General features: G+C 38.4%; 1 protein-coding gene across 4 annotated transcripts in view; it reads right to left on the bottom strand.

Annotated features, from left to right (window-relative positions):
• Nucleotides 1-5325: 5325 nt before the first annotated feature.
• The window catches only part of TRIP12 (thyroid hormone receptor interactor 12), a 140520-nt gene continuing 127115 nt past the window's right edge, over nucleotides 5326-18730 (bottom strand). For all 4 annotated transcript variants that reach the window (XM_042457475.1, XM_042457473.1, XM_042457471.1 and 1 more), the window contains exons 36-42: nucleotides 18072-18226; nucleotides 16491-16655; nucleotides 11437-11601; nucleotides 9914-10027; nucleotides 9178-9272; nucleotides 8919-9022; nucleotides 5326-6829 (exon numbers count right to left, since the gene is read on the bottom strand). In XM_042457475.1, coding sequence (XP_042313409.1) covers nucleotides 6633-6829; nucleotides 8919-9022; nucleotides 9178-9272; nucleotides 9914-10027; nucleotides 11437-11601; nucleotides 16491-16655; nucleotides 18072-18226 — 995 coding nt within the window. In that variant the 3' untranslated portion in view covers nucleotides 5326-6632. The remainder of the gene's footprint in view (nucleotides 6830-8918; nucleotides 9023-9177; nucleotides 9273-9913; nucleotides 10028-11436; nucleotides 11602-16490; nucleotides 16656-18071; nucleotides 18227-18730) is intronic.

Raw genomic sequence — 18730 nt, forward strand, 5'->3', positions numbered from 1 at the left:
ATTCAGTGATTCTTACTATTTATTTTAGCTTACCAATACAGTACTTATGTCATTTAGAAGCAACACATTTATTGCAACTATACTTGCATTGACTGTGTTTTTTAAAAAAAATATTAGTCTTGTGACACATAAACTACTGTGAATTACAAAGTTTTCTTTTCTAGATATTGGTGATAAATTCAATTGTACTGAACATGTAAGTGTAAATATAAGTGCCTTTATTATAAAAGCAATATACATTTGAATATGGTACATCATTCTTTATGTTTATTCATATCTTCCACTCATAATCTTGGTCTGTCACTTACTACGGCTCTATTAATTTTAATGGGTTGATTCTACAAGGACTAACACTGGATTTAGGACATAACCAGCCACTTATAAAAACAATTTAAATCAAAATAAAATATATATATATCAAAAAGGGAGAATTTCACAGTAAAGTTTGAAGAAACAACTTTCACAAGACATGTTTGTCTGTAATGTCAGACTATTCGTATCAAATTTAAATTGAGACTTCACAAACTGCGATTTTCACATGTCAATTGAAATATGTGTTTATGGTTGTGGTATGTACAAGTCCCCAGAGAGATAAAGTGAGTAGCAGATTCTGCTCATCTAAGCCAGTGGTTTGAGTGTTGAACTACAACTATGGAGACCATTCCCAGCATCACCAGGAAACCCACTGGGTAACCTTGGACAAGTCACAAGGCAATGGCAAACCTCTGAACAAATCTTGCCAAGAGAAACCCCATGATATAGTCGCCTTAGGGTCACTGTAAGTCGGAAACATCTTGAAGACACACAACAAACAAAGCCACTCCAACTTTATAGTAATGATCACACCAAGGTTTTTGAAGCATAAGACGACATGGGTAACAGGCTTTAAAACTGTGAGCAATATTTGCTTTCAAAGAAATCTTGTGATATTATTCATAATAATTTCCAGAATCCAGTCATCCAATGCTCTTTTTAAGGCACCAAGATTGCTTGCAACACTTTGCGATAGCCTGAATGTTAGAGCAAGAGCATTGGCTTGCTCTTTGGACTGAAGGTTCAAGCCGAGCTTATTTGTCCCTTGTGACCCTAGTATTCTAAGTCCATAAAGGGATTAAAAAACAGACACACTGGCGCTCTAAAAATATGCTCACAGAATGGTATCTGAGAAATTAGACCTAGTCAGAATTACTATAGGCTTTGGCTTACCTATCAATTTTCACACACCCTCAGCATTTCAGCAATTTTAAGCAAGGCCTTCTAAGCAGCTCAGGGTACAACTGTTTGTTTCAGTTAGGAACATCCTGATAATTTATCAACTAGGATAATGATAATCAAACTTCCTTAGTTTACAAATCATTTTAGAATAATATGGTGAAGGGAGGCAGAAGACAACTGCCTTAGCTTTTGTAACTTTCAAGAGGACATTTCCATTTCAGAGCTAGAATTCAAAATAACTTTGTCAAACCAAGTGACTAGCATAGAAACGAACAGTCCAGATAGCTTTCATACTTTTTACTTTGATATTTGAAATGTAACTTTTGTCATTTAAAGTTGTGTACTGTATCTGCAATTTAGATGAAAAATGCAGCCAGTTATACAACTAAACCACATGCTGTATAGGAAGCGAGCATAAAATGTTGAATAGAAGTGTTGTTAACTGCCTACGAGTCAACTTTGACCCCATGAGTGAGACACCTCCAAGCCGCCCTTTCCTGAACTGCTTGGCTCAGGGACATGGCTCCTTTGAGGGAATCTATCTAATATGTGGCCTTCCTCTCTTTCTACGTTTCCTAGCATTATTGTCTTCTCCAGTGAGCCATCTCTTCTCATGATGTTGCCTAAGTACGACAGCCTGAGTTTGATTATCTTGGCTTCTAGGGATTGCTTAAGCTTGATCTGTTCTAGTACCAATTTGTTTGACTTTCTGGCTTTCCACAGTCATCTCGGCATCCTTCTCCGATTTCAAATGAGTTGATTTTCTACCTGCTTTCTTTACTGTCAAATTCTTGCATCTGCATATGGTGATAGGGAAAAGAATGGCTTGTACTATCCTTACTTTAGTGTTCTGTTTTATATCTTTGCACTTTTGAGATTTTCTAGCTTTTTCAGAGATGAATAAAAATGAATAAAAATCCATGCAGAGAAATTTTAAAAGGATTGTGTTAAACTAGCCAAGGAGCCAAAGGAGAGTCCAATGAAAAAGATGCCAAACCATCACTAGAATAGCAGCTTAGGAAAGTAGTGGTGACAGTTGATTTTTATTTTCTACAAACCCTTTAAAAACGTCAAGGATAATGTAAGGATGGAAAAATAAGATTCTGTAGAGGGCTTTAGCTTCAAGTAACTAAATAAACAAATGACAATTGTGAATGTGAGGAATCTTAGCATAGGGGTGTAATTCTTCACTATGTTTCTTTCTCAAGGTAGCAGTGAATAATTTCAGCAATTCTTGCTGCAAAGAAGTTGGACTTTGCCCAAAATTTGCACATGGTTGCTTTACACAAAAAGCAGTATTATTTACATGGAAAAATATTTCAATGCAGAGATATAAATTCCTGCACAGAACATGCAGTTTTCTATACAAACCATGTGTGAATTTTATGCAGAGTAAACCCCCAATTACAGCATTTTGTGTGATAAATGTTTCAATGCAGTATTAATTTCTGCACGGAAAATGCTGTTTTCTATGCAAATCAACTATATGCAAATTTTATGCAGAGTAGCTTCCCACATAGCATTTTCTGCACAGAGGACAGCATTTTCTGTGCAAGCATTTTATTATTTCTGTGTTGAAACATTTTCCATGCAGAAAATGCTGTTTTTTGCACAAAAACACATGCAAATTTTGTGCCAATTAAGTCCTGAATTGTGCAGATTCTTGTATGTCCAGAATTTTTCTTGTTAGGTTTCTCAACACTTACAAAATATTCTGATTGTTTTCCAAATATTTTTTAATATTCTTTCCATCGCCTTTTCAGCATCTTTAAACAGATATTGTATTTTTTAATTGACATTTTTATTGCAGTTCTTTTAATAATTATGTATTGTATTTATGTAATGCTCTCACAGTTTCCATTTTTATTTCTTGTTGCGAGCCACTGCGTGTCCTGGTTTGGGAACCGACACTGGATATAAATAAATAAATACTGCTACAAAATCAATGGCAGCACTAATACAAAGAGCAGTAGTGACTCCCTAAAAACTGAGAGTGAAAAGAGGGACCGACTATTATGAAAACAGACAGCAAAGTCCCATTTTGTGTTTGTCATATCAACAGAAAAACCCTGCTGGATCATATTAAGAGGCCATACAATGCAATACTTTGGCTCCACAAGTAGATGGATAGTGAGATGTGTTTGAACTATTTTGAAATTAAATTTCCATTGACCTGGATAGACAAAGGCACATTAATAGAGTTGTATTTGATCAGGTATGGAGGAAGAGTGCCAGCAGTGAGCCAAGGCATCCATGGACTAGAATATTATGCATGCATAAAGAGATATTGGGTACAGAACAGCTTGCTGAAAGGCCTTTTTGTCAGAAGCAGTAGTTTCTAGCTCCACAGATATCTGTCAAAGCAGGGGTGGGAAACCTATGGGCTTCCAGGTGTTGTATAGCAGTTTTTCTGTCCCAGTCAGCATGTCCAAAAAGAACTGCCAGTGTTCAGATAGCTCCTTCAAAACCAAGGATGGAATAGTGGCCTTCCAGACATCAATGGACTAAAATTGCCATTGCATCCAACATTTTCCATGCCCCAGGTTGTCCCACCCAGACAATAAAGTGTGCTGTCAGTGCCTGAAGCCATAAAATGAAGAGTGATTTTTCCCCCCTGTGAACAGCAGAAACAAAATTACAATTGTCTCTTAAATATAGCAATCAAATTAAACTGTATAGATTAATCTGATTTACAAGGTTTTGCTTAGCCTGATTTTCAGAATCAGCTGTGCACATACAAGAAAAATCTGGTACATCTGTTTAATTTGCACACTAAATTGATTTTGCTTGGGCAGAACTGAAAGTCTTTACTTTTGTTGAGGGATTTTGTAACGCCTTTGAGACTAAATGAAAGAAAAAAGTTTGTAGTATGAGATACAGACTCAGACTAACTTCCTCAGATCAACATAACTATTGTCCTTTAATTTATTTTGATTTTTATATTTTATATGACGTCCTTGCTAGATGTATTTATTAAAATGACAACTAGGAGCAAGGAAGTAGCTATCCACTACTGTACTTCATATGTTACAGCTAAATTATAGTACTTTTATTCTGGAAACAGTAGCAATCAGCTACAGAAAACTGTTACTGTGACAACTCCATGATCTCTAAAGCAGTTTTTGTTGGTCAACCATTTATTAGCTGACGATGTGTATCATTCAGGTTATGCTGCACTATTTCTCACATTACACATTCAGAAACCAGTCTGTCTGTTGTATTCTATAAAACTTCATGATGCCATAGTCAAGATACTTCATATGCTGTTCTATATGATATCTTTTATACGCGCACACACACACACACACACACACAGAGGCTTAATGTATTGCTTAATAGTTCCATGATCCCAAAGAGGTATTTTTGCTGTTCTCAAATGGCAGCTCCCCAAGCACATGGACTTTCAGGCACCAGTATAAACTATTTAAATTTAAGAACTACAAAACAATCAAAGCCAGATTCTATAGGGAGACAACATAGTAAAAAAATATCAATACAGATGATATTTTAATACAAAATATTTTTTACATAAGTCAGTCTTTTTAAAATATAGAACCTTAAAAAAAGAACAAAGTTGCTATCAACACACTCTAAACACGAGTCTTTGTGCCAAGTTTGATAGCATTATCAGAACAATTTTAAATACCAGTCCATACTTTTAACACTGCCTTTATGTTTCTAAGAAATACTAGCCATGTTCTGCATGACCAATATTATGTCCACTGTGAAGCACTTCCATTCAGGTCTAATCTGACAGACTGCTCAGGGTCTTTGCACAATGATTTCACATTCAGCTTCTCATCACAGTTCAGTGGTGCACTGTATGGCCAGTCCAATTAACTTAAGACAATGTCAGTTACATGTACTGAAGTACATTGTGTAGTTACAGGTTCTTCATCTGAAAAGGAAACTTGTTGAGGTTTAATATATGTTCTACCCTGATCATCCAACCAATTAAAACAGCACCCAAGTGTTTATTTTGATTTCTCAAAGTTGAATAAAGTAATCTGTCAGATTTTCATTAAGAGATGAACTATATAGCATGAACATCTCGGGAATGTTTTGGAATAGACTGTTTTTGAACTCTTATGAAAATAAAAGAATACCAGATCTTGCAAACTCTTGTTTTAATGGTAAATCATCCATGACAAAGTGGCTAGGCAGCCAAAGAGATTTAAGATGATTTACTTGCATTGGAATAATTTACACAATTGAACTTATGCATACAGTACAGAACTATGAACAAAAAGGTGAAGCAAACTTTATTTATATTCAGGTAAAAACATTAACCTGATGAAGTAAATTATTGCAGATTTGAGAAATCAGCACAGAAAACAAAATGGACAGAGCATTGCTTACAGGTGCTTTATCTGTGTCAAAAGAAATGTTGAACTGTTTTGATCCACACCAGTGTTGGGAGACAAGGTGGCAGGGGAGGTCAGAGGAAAGGGAGGAAATACAGGAGGGAAATACCACCCATGAACTTAAAATCAAGGAGGAAGGATTGAACAAGGCAGGAAAATACTAATTTGACTTTATATAAAAAACTTTACATCAATTCAAAATGCTCTGGCCAGACAATAAATATTGGCCAGACCAATCAATTGTTGAGTTTTTCAACTACGCAAAAAAGAATCAATTCCTCCTAGCCCCTGGTTAAGAGGCTGTTGCCTAAATCACTGTGTGAACAGTTCTAGAATATCTTCTGGTAAAGAATGTTGCCAATATATCCTACTACTACAATAAAACTAAGCTATAAGAAAGAGTCTACCTACTTACAAAGGCGGAATTATTGACAATATATTTAACAAAATTAAATTATTTCTTAATTTGAGAAAACATGGAACAGTAAATGCCCATGTCCAAAATGTAACAATTGTTGTGAGTGGAGCACACAAAGAGAGCCATGTGGATTGCACATCAGACAATACATGAGGGAGGGCAATTGGGGGCAAGTGATGGTACACAGAACTAGTCTACTTAACTAGATGTGCCAATACATGTTTTCAATTTCTGTACTTATGTACAAACTTGTCTTTGGGAGGAAAAAAATTGCAGACTTGGCTAGATGGATACACACAGCCCAGTATTAAACTGCACAGCAACATTTATTGTTCCAGCCTGAAAAAAAACATCCCTTTTTAAATTTCACACAGCAAAGCAAGTTAAACTTCACTCATCGATAAATGATAATTTAAAACAAGAACTTGCTAAAGAAACCTTGTCACAACAACTTTAGGGCCTGATCACTTTTAAGTCCATGGGGCCTTTAATGAATATCAACCTAGTGTCTTTGTTTATAATCTGCAAGCCGTTTCTACAAGGCGTAACGTTTCCTCGACTCAGATGATACATTTAGAAAAGAATCATGATTCTCTTTTTGCTGTAACAGGCAGACATTGCATTTTTCATTGTGATCAGGAAAGATGGAATGACTGCTGCCCTTCTCTTGCAGCTATCAAGAGTTTTTCACGCATTATCTCAATACTTGAATAGTCTGGCAATTTGAGATAGTTTACACAGGTCATTACTGAGGGTAAGAAGTCATCTGGATTTTCTGTAGACTCAAACGTCTTGCGTACAATTGTAAGGGGAGGATTCAAACTTCGGAAACCTAAAAAGCACAAAAACAACATTCACTACAAATTTATTGTGAAACTTAACACATTAAGTTATCAACATTATTAAAATGTTATTTTACTTATTTATAGCAAAAACAATGCTGAATAGAAAGGTTAAAAACATTAAAGCAAACTAATTAAAAATATAGCACACCCTATTAAAAGATCCTTTTGCTACCTGCAATGAAAACACAAAGGCCTGTGAAACTCCTTTTGCAAAGATTCATGTAGGCTCATCAAATAATATAGAATTTTTAAAATTAAAAAACAACACTTTGACCCATGCTTGGAAAAGCGTGAGTTATTATGGCCAGATCTGACATACCCAGGATTGGATGCTACTGATGCACTAGCATTAACTAGTGCACCACTAGCAAATGCAATCCAGAACACCATTGAAACCCTGGCATCAAGACTCAGAGCTGAATCCAGGAGTACACTCAAGGTACAAACCTGAGATTTCAGGGGGAATGTAACCTCATCCAGCTCAGACTGAAACCCCTTTCCCTGATCTGCCTTACAACTAACCAGTAAAACCTGGATAAAGCTTCAATTGTGTGGCTTTATCCACTCTATTAATGACAACAGACATTGGTTCAGTACTGAAATAGCTTCCTTGGAGTTGGATAAAAAAGAGATAAAGTCAAGTGTCACTGTCGTACTGGTAAAATCAGTATGACACTTAGGCAATTATTAAGGTGACACTGAGGCAAATACTGTATTCTTCATGCTGCTTTAATATCATTAAGCAGCTATACAAATGGGTAGCATGCAGCTGCCCCTTTTCGCCCCGAATCAGTGCCACGGCAACCACACACAGCAGCACTGATCTGGTCCCTGAAGATAGCAAAAAGAAGCTGCGAACAGCGGCTTCTTTTTAGCACCCTGGAAGGGACATCATAGGCACGCCGTCATAGGCACTCCTTTGATGCTGCACTGTCTAGAAGGGTGCATGCCAAAATGGTGCCTGGACGTCATCGTTAGGGCTTAGAGCGTGCGGACATTCTACCCTCACCCCGCCCACAGGCTAGTACAAAGTGCCAGCAGTATAGCCCCTAAGGCAGATTAATGTTGCTATCCAGAAGCTGGGCTCCAACATGAGAAAAGATGTATCTGTAGATTCTGCAGTGCTGACATTTCATATGATTAGCAGTGTTCTTTCTAATGTACAGACTGCTAATATTAATGTAATGTTCTTCATGCCTCTTTATCAGATAAAAGCTTTGGAAGCTGCTTTCAACATTAAAGCATAATAGAAAAAGAAAGGTGCACGCAGACAAGCATGTGTATACATCACTTCTTTTCTTCCTTCAGTAGCCAAGAATGCTAGCGTCTTAACAGAGTAACTGACACAGACAGTAACCTAAGGGCCACTATGATGGTTGCATGTGCAGATGTACCACTGATACAAGATGGAGATGTTTGCGTGGTGATATCAGCCATTCACCACAGGCAAGTAGTAAGCATAACTATAATCTTAACACTCTTCTTTTTGCGTGTGTTAACAAAATACAGAGCAGCTGTGCTTTCATTATAGGTTCCAGCAAGCATGTCTAAGGCTGCATCTGCACTGCAGAAATAATCCAGTTTGACACCACTTTAATTACCATGGCTCAATGCTATGGAATTATGGGAATTGTAATTTGGTGGGGCTAAATGTCTCATAAAACTACAGTTACATAGGACTGAGCAAAGGTGGTTAAAGGTGTGACAACCTGGATTATTTCTACAGTGCGGATGCAGCCTAAGACCATAGTCCAACACATACCTATCCAGCAGTAAGCTGTACTGAATTTAATAAGCTTTACTTACAGGTACAATCCAAGTAGAATGAAATGAAAGATTTTTTAAAGACAAAGCTTTCATATCTGTTAATAATTAAAAACAGCATATAGAATTGTAGTTTACAGCATGGGCATGATCAGTTTGCAGCTAAAGATTTGTTGGGGGTTAATGTAAATAAAGAATAATGTTAATAAAAATATAAATCATGTTAAATAAAGAAAATAAAGAATATTTTCGAACACAAATATGTAGCTCATATGTGTGCACTTTAAGTCAATACAATAAAAAGATACTCACCTCCTACTGGCAGTCTAGGACTACCAGTCACAAACTGGAGAAATAATCTTTGCTGCTCACTATCAAAACTACTGAGAATTTCAAACAGGAACTTCACAGCACGACTAGAATTTTGTTAAAAACAAACAAACAATTAGAAGCTTTTTAAAGACACATCCATTAAGAAATAGAAGAGTCACAATTTTTATGTAGCCACAACAGAACAAGTTGTTTGAAATATTCTACAAATTATCACCACTTAGTGACCAAATCATAATACCTGTCATGTGTGTAACCATGATCTGGCCTGCAACATTCCATTAATGTCTTTGCATCCCAAGTATCTGTTTTGCTACCACACAGCAACTGATCCAGCTGTAATAATACAGAAGGCAGAGAGAAAATGCGAAGAATGATGAGAGCGAAATCTTAAGTCAACGTTTTTAAACAGAATGATGATGCAATCAATGCAATTAGTTGTACCTTAGCTATGTATCACCACCAAACAAAATCTCAAGAGATTCAGTTTCTATTAATCTTTTCTCCTAGTAATGAAATACTTTAACCTAAATCCTAACATTTGATGGTCTCTTTTTTACCATACTAAGAGCCTTCTATTATTTTTTCAAATCCTTCATTTCTAACAGTTCTCAGCCTGAAATATCACAGGAGTAAGAATTACTGAGCTTCAAAATATATTATCTGCAGAATAAAACTCTAAGATACAGAATTGTGCAATATCCTGTTAACAGTTGTCCTCTCCTCATGCATGGACTGCATGTTTCTTTTCCTTGGTATAGAGAAACATATGAGCATAAATAGTACAAACATAAAACTTTTAAATTTCATGACACCCTCAAGAAGCCTGGACATTTTAGTTGGGTGAGAATGTGAAATTATTCCATTAGAGATGCCTAAGCCCCTTTACAGAACAATGATTCCTTACATTCAAACAATAAAGGCAGAATATACAGGCATGAGTGCAAAGTTACTCAATTTCTCATGAAGGTACTAACCTCCTCAGGATAGAAGTACTGAAGGTGACTAAGGGGGAAGACAGATTCAAATCCATCTCTGAAGGAATCAAATTGCCTTGAAACACCTTCATTTAGTGCCCAGAATATTACTAGCTACAAAAAAACCAGAGAAAATTGTAGAGTTATCACATTATTCAATACAGTATTAGCAGCATTATGTAATATGAAGCTTTGAGTGGATCCATGAATTAAACTATAGGCCAGAAAAGGCTACAAAGTTAAGAATTTGCCATTTAAGCTAATACTCTCATTTATTTTTCAGTCACTTAAAGATACAAAGTTAGGAAGAACCAGCAATTTCACAAAGCCTGTTTATTAGGTGGCACTAAACTGGTTTATTGATGTAGTCAAAGAGTATGAATGCATTTTAGATACCCATATTACAGTGGTAATTTGATGATAAACTTGTACAATGATTTTATGCACAGCAGATTATAAACCAAGCAAATCATTGAATTGTAGAGTTGGAAGAGACCACAAGGGCCATCCAGTCCAACCCCCTGCCGTGCAGGAAATCCAAATATCAATGAAGTATCAGTCCTAGAGGTACAAACTGGTTTAATTATTTGTCCAATAACGTCTCCATATTCTTTATGCCAAAATACTTCAACACAGAGGCTACATAATCACTATTCAAAGACAAAAAATGTGCAAAGTGTTTGAGCTCCATTTCAGAAATAATGTTTTAATGAAAATGCTGAAGAGACCTATTTCACAGTGTTTACCCATTAATTAATTTTATCATGTTATCAATATGAATATATGTACTGTCTTCCTCCCAGTATGGAACTCAGGGCAGCTTATGACAAAGATTAAAACAAAATACAGGTAAAATCTAATAATGAAGTATAAAAATAAGAAACAAATTTTCCTGTTGGTTTCAAACACATTTAAAATATTGCTGTTTTTGTTGTGTGCCTTCAAGCAATCTTCAGCACTAAGGAACCTATCACACAGGTGGGGTTTTTTTGGCACATTTCTTCAGGGAGAGTGGGGACTGTGCCACTGCCATTCTCTGAGGCTGAAAGATTGTGCGTTGCCCAAGAACACCCAGTGGATTTCATAGCTCAGCAGGGATTCGAACCCTGGTCTCTAGAGTCATAGTCCAACACACAAACCATTACACCAGTGGCTAAAAAGTGCAGTACACCCCATTTTTTAAAAAAACTCCTCTGCTACATCCAGCTGTCAACCAAAGCTTTTTTAAATAAAAATGATTGCTGGAAGATAGTACAGAGGGGTCCACCTGACTCTCTCATGTGAGTGAATTCCAAATCTTTAGAGTAATAATTATACATCCCAATTATACATCCTTCAATTTCAGTCATGTAAAATTGCAGTTTTTTCTACATAAATTTTATTTTTTAAATCACCACTTTAGCTTCACCTCATTGAAAGCAGTACAAATTATGTCACAAGTGTGACACATTCTAAATATTTTCAGTTGTTTCAGTGAACGACAAGGAGTAGTCTATGTCCAACAAGAATCCTGTGTCACTTACTTGAAGATATTCTTCTAAGTTGTGGATGGTGACAGGTATATCTTTTCCTCCTTTTTTCAACTCAATGTTTGGGAATCCTGGAAGTGTGAAATCCAATCCTAGATCTTCTACTGAACAACCATTCATGGTCAGGGTTTCCAATGCATACTGTAGACTCTCTTTGGTCTAAAAATAAATATGGATGTTAGTAACAACTTGGAAAATGTTAGGCGTAAACTATATTTTAAAAATTAATGCTACATTCTGTAGGTTAAATTCTGCTTAAGAGTACCATGTTCCACAAGTTCTCAACAAAGGTACCGTATTTTCCGGCCTATAAGACGACTTTTTAGCCCAGAAAAATGTTCCCCAAAGTCGGGGGTAGTCTTGTACTCCGGAAAGCCCCTGGGTCCTAAAGAGAGCCCTCGGCAGGGAAGGCTTCTCTCAAAGGCAAAGGAGCATCCTCCTCCGTTCCTTCCCTCCTTTGCCTTCCCTCCCTCCCTCCCTCCCTCCCTCCCTTTCTTTTCCCCTCCTCCCTCCCTCCTTCCCTTTTCCTTCCTTTTCTTCTCTTCCTTCCTTCCTTGCTCCCTCCTTTCCCTTCCTGTCCTCGGAAGGCAGAAGGTCTGTCTCTACCTTCCCTCCAGCCTGAGAGCCAGGCTGGCTACAGAGCAACCAATCCTTTGGAGTCACACACTCACAGTTTTCAGCCAATCAGAGAGAGAGCTGGAGAGTGGTCGCCACCCCACCCTCAGAAAAGGGTCTCTCTCTCTCTCTCTCTCAGCCCCTGAGTCCCTCTGAGAGCCAGGCTACAGAGCAACCAATCCTGTTTGGATGGAGTCACACTAAGAGCCAATCAGAGAGAGGACAGTGGTTGCCCCCCCCCGTCCTCACAAACTACAATTCCCAGGATTCCCTGGTTTTTCAAGGGAATTGCCTCCACACTTCCAGATCCCAGCCCCAGAGAATGAGTCTACAGCATAATCAGTGTTGCCAATTTAAGTCCACTTCTGCAGGTGCATTTGGATTTAATAATGATAACAATAATGGTGATGATGATGATAGAGAGATAGATCTTGTAGCACCTTTGAGTCTCACTGAAAGAAAAGTTGGCAGCATGAGCTTTCCTAGACTAAAGCGTACTTCCTCAGATGCATGGGAATTGTAGTTCATTGTGGCACCAGAGCTCTCACAAAACTACAATTCCCAGGGTTCCCTAGCACTGAGCCAGGGCAGTTAAAGCAGTCTCAAACTGGATTATTTCTGCAGTATGGATTGGACCTTGAGCATTTTTAATAACCAAGGTCCAAAACACACTGCAGAAATAATCCAGTTTGTGACCACTTTAACTCTCCTGGCTCAGTGCTAGGGAATCCTGGGAATTGTAGTTTGTTGTGGCACCAGAGCTCTTTCTGAGAACGCTCAATGTCTCACAAAACTACACTTCCCAGGGTTCCCTAGCACTGAGCCAGGGCAGTTATTTCTGAAGTGTGTCTTGGATCCAACTAAGGCTGCATCTTCACTCCAGAGACAATCCAGTTTCATACCGTTTTAACTGCCATGGCCCAGTGCTATGAAATCCTGGGAATTGTAGTTTGTTGTCACACCAAAGTTTGCTGAGAAGGCTAAATATCTCAGAAAACTAGAATTCCCAGGATTCCATAGCACTGAGCCAGGGCAGTTAAAGCAGTCTCAAACTGGATTATTTCTGAAGTGTGTCTTGGACCCAACTCAGGCTGCATCTTCACTCCAGAGACAATCCAGTTTTGTACTGTTTTAACTGCCATGGCCCAGTGCTATGAAATCCTGGGAACTAATTTGTTGTCACACCAGAGTTTTCTGGGAGAGAAAGTTAAATGTCTCACAAAACTAGAATTCCCAGGATTCCCTGGCACTGAGCCAGGGCAGTTAAAGGGGTGTCAAACTGGATTATTTCTGCAGTGCAGTTGCAGCCTAACACGTTTCTATTTGGCACAAAGCTTCCTGGGCTTTGATTCCAATAGGAGCCACTTGAACTGCCATGGCTCCATCCATACAGAATCCCTGGGATTTGTAGTTTGGATCAGTGCCCCTCCATGCATTCTTTGGGCAGAGAAGGCAAAAGACCTTATAAAACTACAGATTCTAGGATTCCAATAGGATGGAGCAGCAGCTCTTAAAATGGTGTCAAACTGCATTAATTCTAAAGTGTAGATGCACCAAGAGGAAGGGCGGGAGGAGTTGTCGAGGCGGGTGAAATAATGTTGTGTATGCTGTTATTTCAAACGTGGAACAGACTCCTTCCTCAGAGTGTAGTGGAGTCTCCCTCCTCTTCCCCTCCTTTTCTTCTTTCTCCTTCTCCTTTTTTCTCCTCCCCCTCTTTCTCCTCTGCCGCTGCTGCTACTGTTATTGTGTGCCTTCAGCTCCTTTCTGACTTATCGTGGAAGAGAGGGGTGGTCTTATACGGTGAGTATATCCCAAACACTCTATTTTAAGTTGTAAAGTTGGGGGTCGTCTTATACGCCCAGTCGTCTTATATGCCGGAATATACGGTAAGTGGAAGATATTTTAATAAATGAAATGCCTTTGCTCCACCTGCCATCCTGAGACTGAAGTCTATATATTAGGAACAAAAATCATATGGAAGTGATAAATTGTTGTATGTTTAATGACTGCATTTTAAACATGAATACATGACATGCTGCAGTCTCATACAAGGACATCTTTATGGATAAAGCTATGAAAATTAAAACTGATGAAGTACTCATCCAATGTGCACTGGTCTGGTTTAGACATCAAACAGAACACATACCCAATATACACTGGCATAGTTTCCTATTACCCATTTATTGGATTTATAAACTGCTCATCTTTATTTTCACATGTCAAGATATCAAGAACAGGACAAAGGCTTCTGTTTATAGACTGAGCACACCTTTCCCACACAGCCAAACTCAGGAACTGGATTTGTTTAAACTATGAGAGACAAGTCATCATGTGATCTTGGCATACTCTTATTCCACAGTTTAATCTTGTATTTTTCCTCACTAACTAAATTGTAAAGAAGCCACAATTCTCAAGTTCAGCTGTCACAGGGATCTTCATCGTGCATTGTGGCATGCAAAGCAAGAGCAGCATAAGTTCAAAGCTTATGCAGACTTATTTATATAAAAGGAAATAATGGGCTTGTTTCTTCCAGGGTGCGCAATGGGCTCTTCCGGCGCGGCTGCATAATACACAGGCGCGCTGTAATGTAATATAATACAAATGTAAAGTGGAAGTGTCGTTGCTGTTGTTGGTAACTGCCCTCGAGTTGACCTCAACTGATACTGACCCTCTGGATGAGACATGCCCAACACTCCCTATCTTCAACCACTCTGTTCAGGTCCTGCAAGCCCAGGCCCATGGCCTCCCTAATTGAGTCCATCCATCTGGCATGTGGTCTTTCTCTCTTTCTTCTGCCCTCTACCTTTCTTAATATTATTGTCTTTTCTAATGATTCACGCCATCTCATGTTGTGGCTAAAATACAACAGCCCCAGTTTAGTCATCCTGGCTTTCAGCAGCAGTTCAGGCTTGATCTGTTCTAGAACCAATTTATTTGTCTTCTTGACCATCCATGGTATTCTTAGCACTCTTCTCCAGCACCAAATGGGTTTATTTTCTTTCTATCAGCTTTCTCCACTGTCCAGCTCTCACATCCATACATGATGATGGGGAATACAATGGCTTGGTAGATTCTAACTTTAGTGCTCTGTATATCTTTACACTTTAAGATCTTGTCTAGTTCTTTCATAGCTGCCCTTGCTAGTCCTAGTCTTCTTCTGATATATTGACTGCAGTCTCCATTCTGATCAATGTTTAACTGAACTCTTGACTATTTAAATTTTCTCTTGTCTAGGATGAATTCTTATAGATCTTCCATGATCATTGTTTTGGGTTTGTTGTTGTTGTTATGTACAGCATTGATCCAACCTTGGCACTTTTCTCTTTGACTTTCTTCAGTAATTGTTCAAGGTCTTTGTTTCTGCCAGTAGCATTGTGTCATCTGTGTATCACAGGCTGTTAATGTTTCTTCCTCTTTTCTTCACTCCTTCTGTCCATGAGCCTAAGCCTGCTTCATGCAATGTTTTCTGCATGCAGGCTGAATAGATAGGGTGATAGGATACAGCCTTGCCTGACCCCTTTTCCAATTGGCAACCATTTTGTTTCTCCATACAGCGTGCCCGCATCATACGCGGGCACGCTTTACGCGGTCTTGAGCTTACACGCTCAAGCCGTGGGGCGCGCACGGGGCGGCGCATCCCATTCATTTGAATGGGCGTGCGCGCCCGTTGCGCCCCCGCACTGCCGTGCACGAGCCCCATTGTTTCCAATGGGGCTTGAGCATAGGCGGAATTCACCTTACGCGGAGGGATCCGGAACGGATCCCCGCATAAGGCGAGAGCCAACTGTACTCAGTTCTGATGACAACCTCTTGACTGGAAGCAAAAGTTTCCACTATCTTTACAGCCATGCTACAGGAGGCTGGGTGAACACATGAGGCCAAAGCTAGTTGCAATATATATTCTTGTAAAGTTAAGCCATTGTTTAGCATTGTATCCAAATACAGTTCAGTTTCCAGTTGTGTTTCAACTGAACTATTGCAACCAGTAGGGATTTTACCAGAACTTTTATTACTCTGAGTAATATCTAATGCAGCATCGTGGGTAGACATTTCAAGCATAGCAATCAAATGTACAAACAGGGCATGACAACTACCCGTTGACTATTTTTGCTGCACATCTCTACTATTTAAGCAATGGACAGTGTGACCATGTAAATACAGTGGAGCTTCCCGTGTATAACAAAATCCGTGTATGCTCAAGTCCCATTGAATATAATGACATAGCAAAATGGTGTCCCTTATAAAAAATGGAAAATCAAGGTTTGATAATTGAAATTTATACTTTTTTTGAACATTTTCAAACCATGTATGCTTGAATCTGTGTATAAAAAAATCTGTGTATAAGGGCTGACTGTATTAACTTTTGTCACAGTTCTAGCCCTCATACTAAGGAAAGAGAAGTTTGGCATTTCCTACCCTATAATTACACTTACCTGTGATTTATCCTGTTCAAGTCTTTTTTTCTGCCTCACAATTTCTTCAAGGTGGTACACTGATCTGGCTACTACAGGATCAATATTGAACAAGTCATGAGATGTTAATGATGTCTCCTGCCGTAGCATCCATTTGTAAAAAGGAAGGCCAAGAGGAAGATCCACCTAAAGGCAAAAGCACCATTTTTCTTTAACTGACGGTGTGCAAACCACTACCTCTCTAGGTAACGACTGGAAGAAGATAAATATAATACAGATTGAGCATCCCTCATCCAAAATGCTTGGGACCAGAAGTGTTTTATAAAATAATAATAATAAAATTTTATTTATATCCCGCCCCTTTGAGGTCAATGGGGCGGCTAACAATAATAAAATACAATACAATATATATCAAAATCTACTTCCCTCCCCCCCCTTAAAAAGTTATTAAATCAATTATAATTAAAACCAACAAATTAAAACAACATAACACATACACACCATTACAAAACAGACAAAAACAAAACAGCAAACTGTGGCAGCATTCCACTCAAATTTCCAGAGAGGACCTCAGGGACTCTCATGAGAAGAGGGTTCCTGAGGCTGGGATTATCTATCCAGGAAAGGCCTGCCGGAAGAGATCCGTCTTGACAGCCTTTTTAAAGCTGTCTAAAGCTGTCAGTTGACGGATCTCATCTGGCAGGTCGTTCCATAATCTGGGGGCGACAACAGAAAACGCCCTCTGGGAGGTAGCCGAAAGCCTATACTGTATCTTTGAGGCTGCAGCAAATTCCTCCCAGAGGACCGGAGTGTGCGGGGAGGATTATATGGGAGGAGGCGGTCCCTGAGATAGTTTGGACCCAAGCCATTTAGAGCTTTAAAGGTGATAACCAACACCTTGTACTGGGCCCGGAAACTAATAGGCAGCCAGTGGAGGGACTTTAATACCGGAGTAATATGGTCCCTCCTCAATGTTCCTGACACTACTCTGGCCGCCATATTCTGTTTTGAAGTTCAGATAATTTATTTTATTCTGGGGGTGACTGGAATACCTGTATTTGCTATACAAGTACCTAATGAGAGTTATCTTGGAAATGGGGCCCAAGTCTAAACACAAAACTTGTGTACAATGAATCATCAGAAAGGAAATGTATCATTATCTCAGCCACCCATGAAAAATGTTTTGGTTTTTTGGAGAATATAGTATTTTGAAATTTTGGATAAGGAAGACTAAAGCTATAGTATGAAAAATGCTGGTAAACACCATTTATTTATTTATTTTATTAGAGTACTTATACCTTGGCCATCAGCCCCATGGACTATGGATACTCTTTTTGAAATTTCATATTCTTCTATTAGTACACTACTTACTATGTTTACTAGGCACAGGACAGTTTTAACTTTTCAATATTAAGCTAAGGACTATATCCCTGCATCAAAGAGCTATAACTCTATGTAGCTAACAATCTGATGGTCATAATATGATTTAGCTGCTAGTTCTGAACAGAATGTTTTTTGAAACTGCTACTTAGAAAACAGGTTCTTTAAATTGCAATTTCTGCACGTGACAGAGCCTTCAATTTAAATCTGTTACTTTCTTACCAATCTAAAATCCATGATTGCTTTAGCCATCAATTTCCCCAGAAAACGGAACTTCATTTTAACTTTAGCAATATGGGCAGGTTTTGCCGTTCTGCCAAAGGGAAGTGCAAAGAGGCCTTGAAGATTATGAATATATTTGGTCCCTTCTTGGCTTCCTGTTTAAGAATAAACAAACTGGTAAGCAAATAGACAGTTAGACACAAATCAAATTACTACACTGACGCTCAAAACTACATCCAACTTTGAAACACTAACTCAAAGCATGAAGGTTACAGGAGCATTTAAATACATGGAACCTTTTTGAAATGCAAACAGCTTTTCTTTTCTTTTTTAAAACTAAACAGGAGGGCAACAATTGTCTTCTTCAAAATGGAGTTCAAGGTTCAAATATGCATTAAGTGTTTTAAAACATTTTTATTTAATTCTTTTTTTAACTTTGGTACACTTATGGTTCAGCATAAACTTTTAAAAATTATTGTAAGGTGAGGTATAATGTCAATAAATATATAACTAAATAAAGTTAGTGGATTGCCCTCTGTCTCCAAAATATCCAGAAGCCAGGTGTGCAGACCAGTCCCAATAATGAAATCTGCTAGCTGTCAGAGGTTAGAAGAAATCAGGTAGCCCCTTCCACTGGCACAGAAGAGTGGGTTACATTC

Source organism: Sceloporus undulatus, chromosome 3 (assembly GCF_019175285.1).
Source record: "Sceloporus undulatus isolate JIND9_A2432 ecotype Alabama chromosome 3, SceUnd_v1.1, whole genome shotgun sequence".
Classification (NCBI taxonomy): Eukaryota; Metazoa; Chordata; class Lepidosauria; order Squamata; family Phrynosomatidae; genus Sceloporus; species Sceloporus undulatus.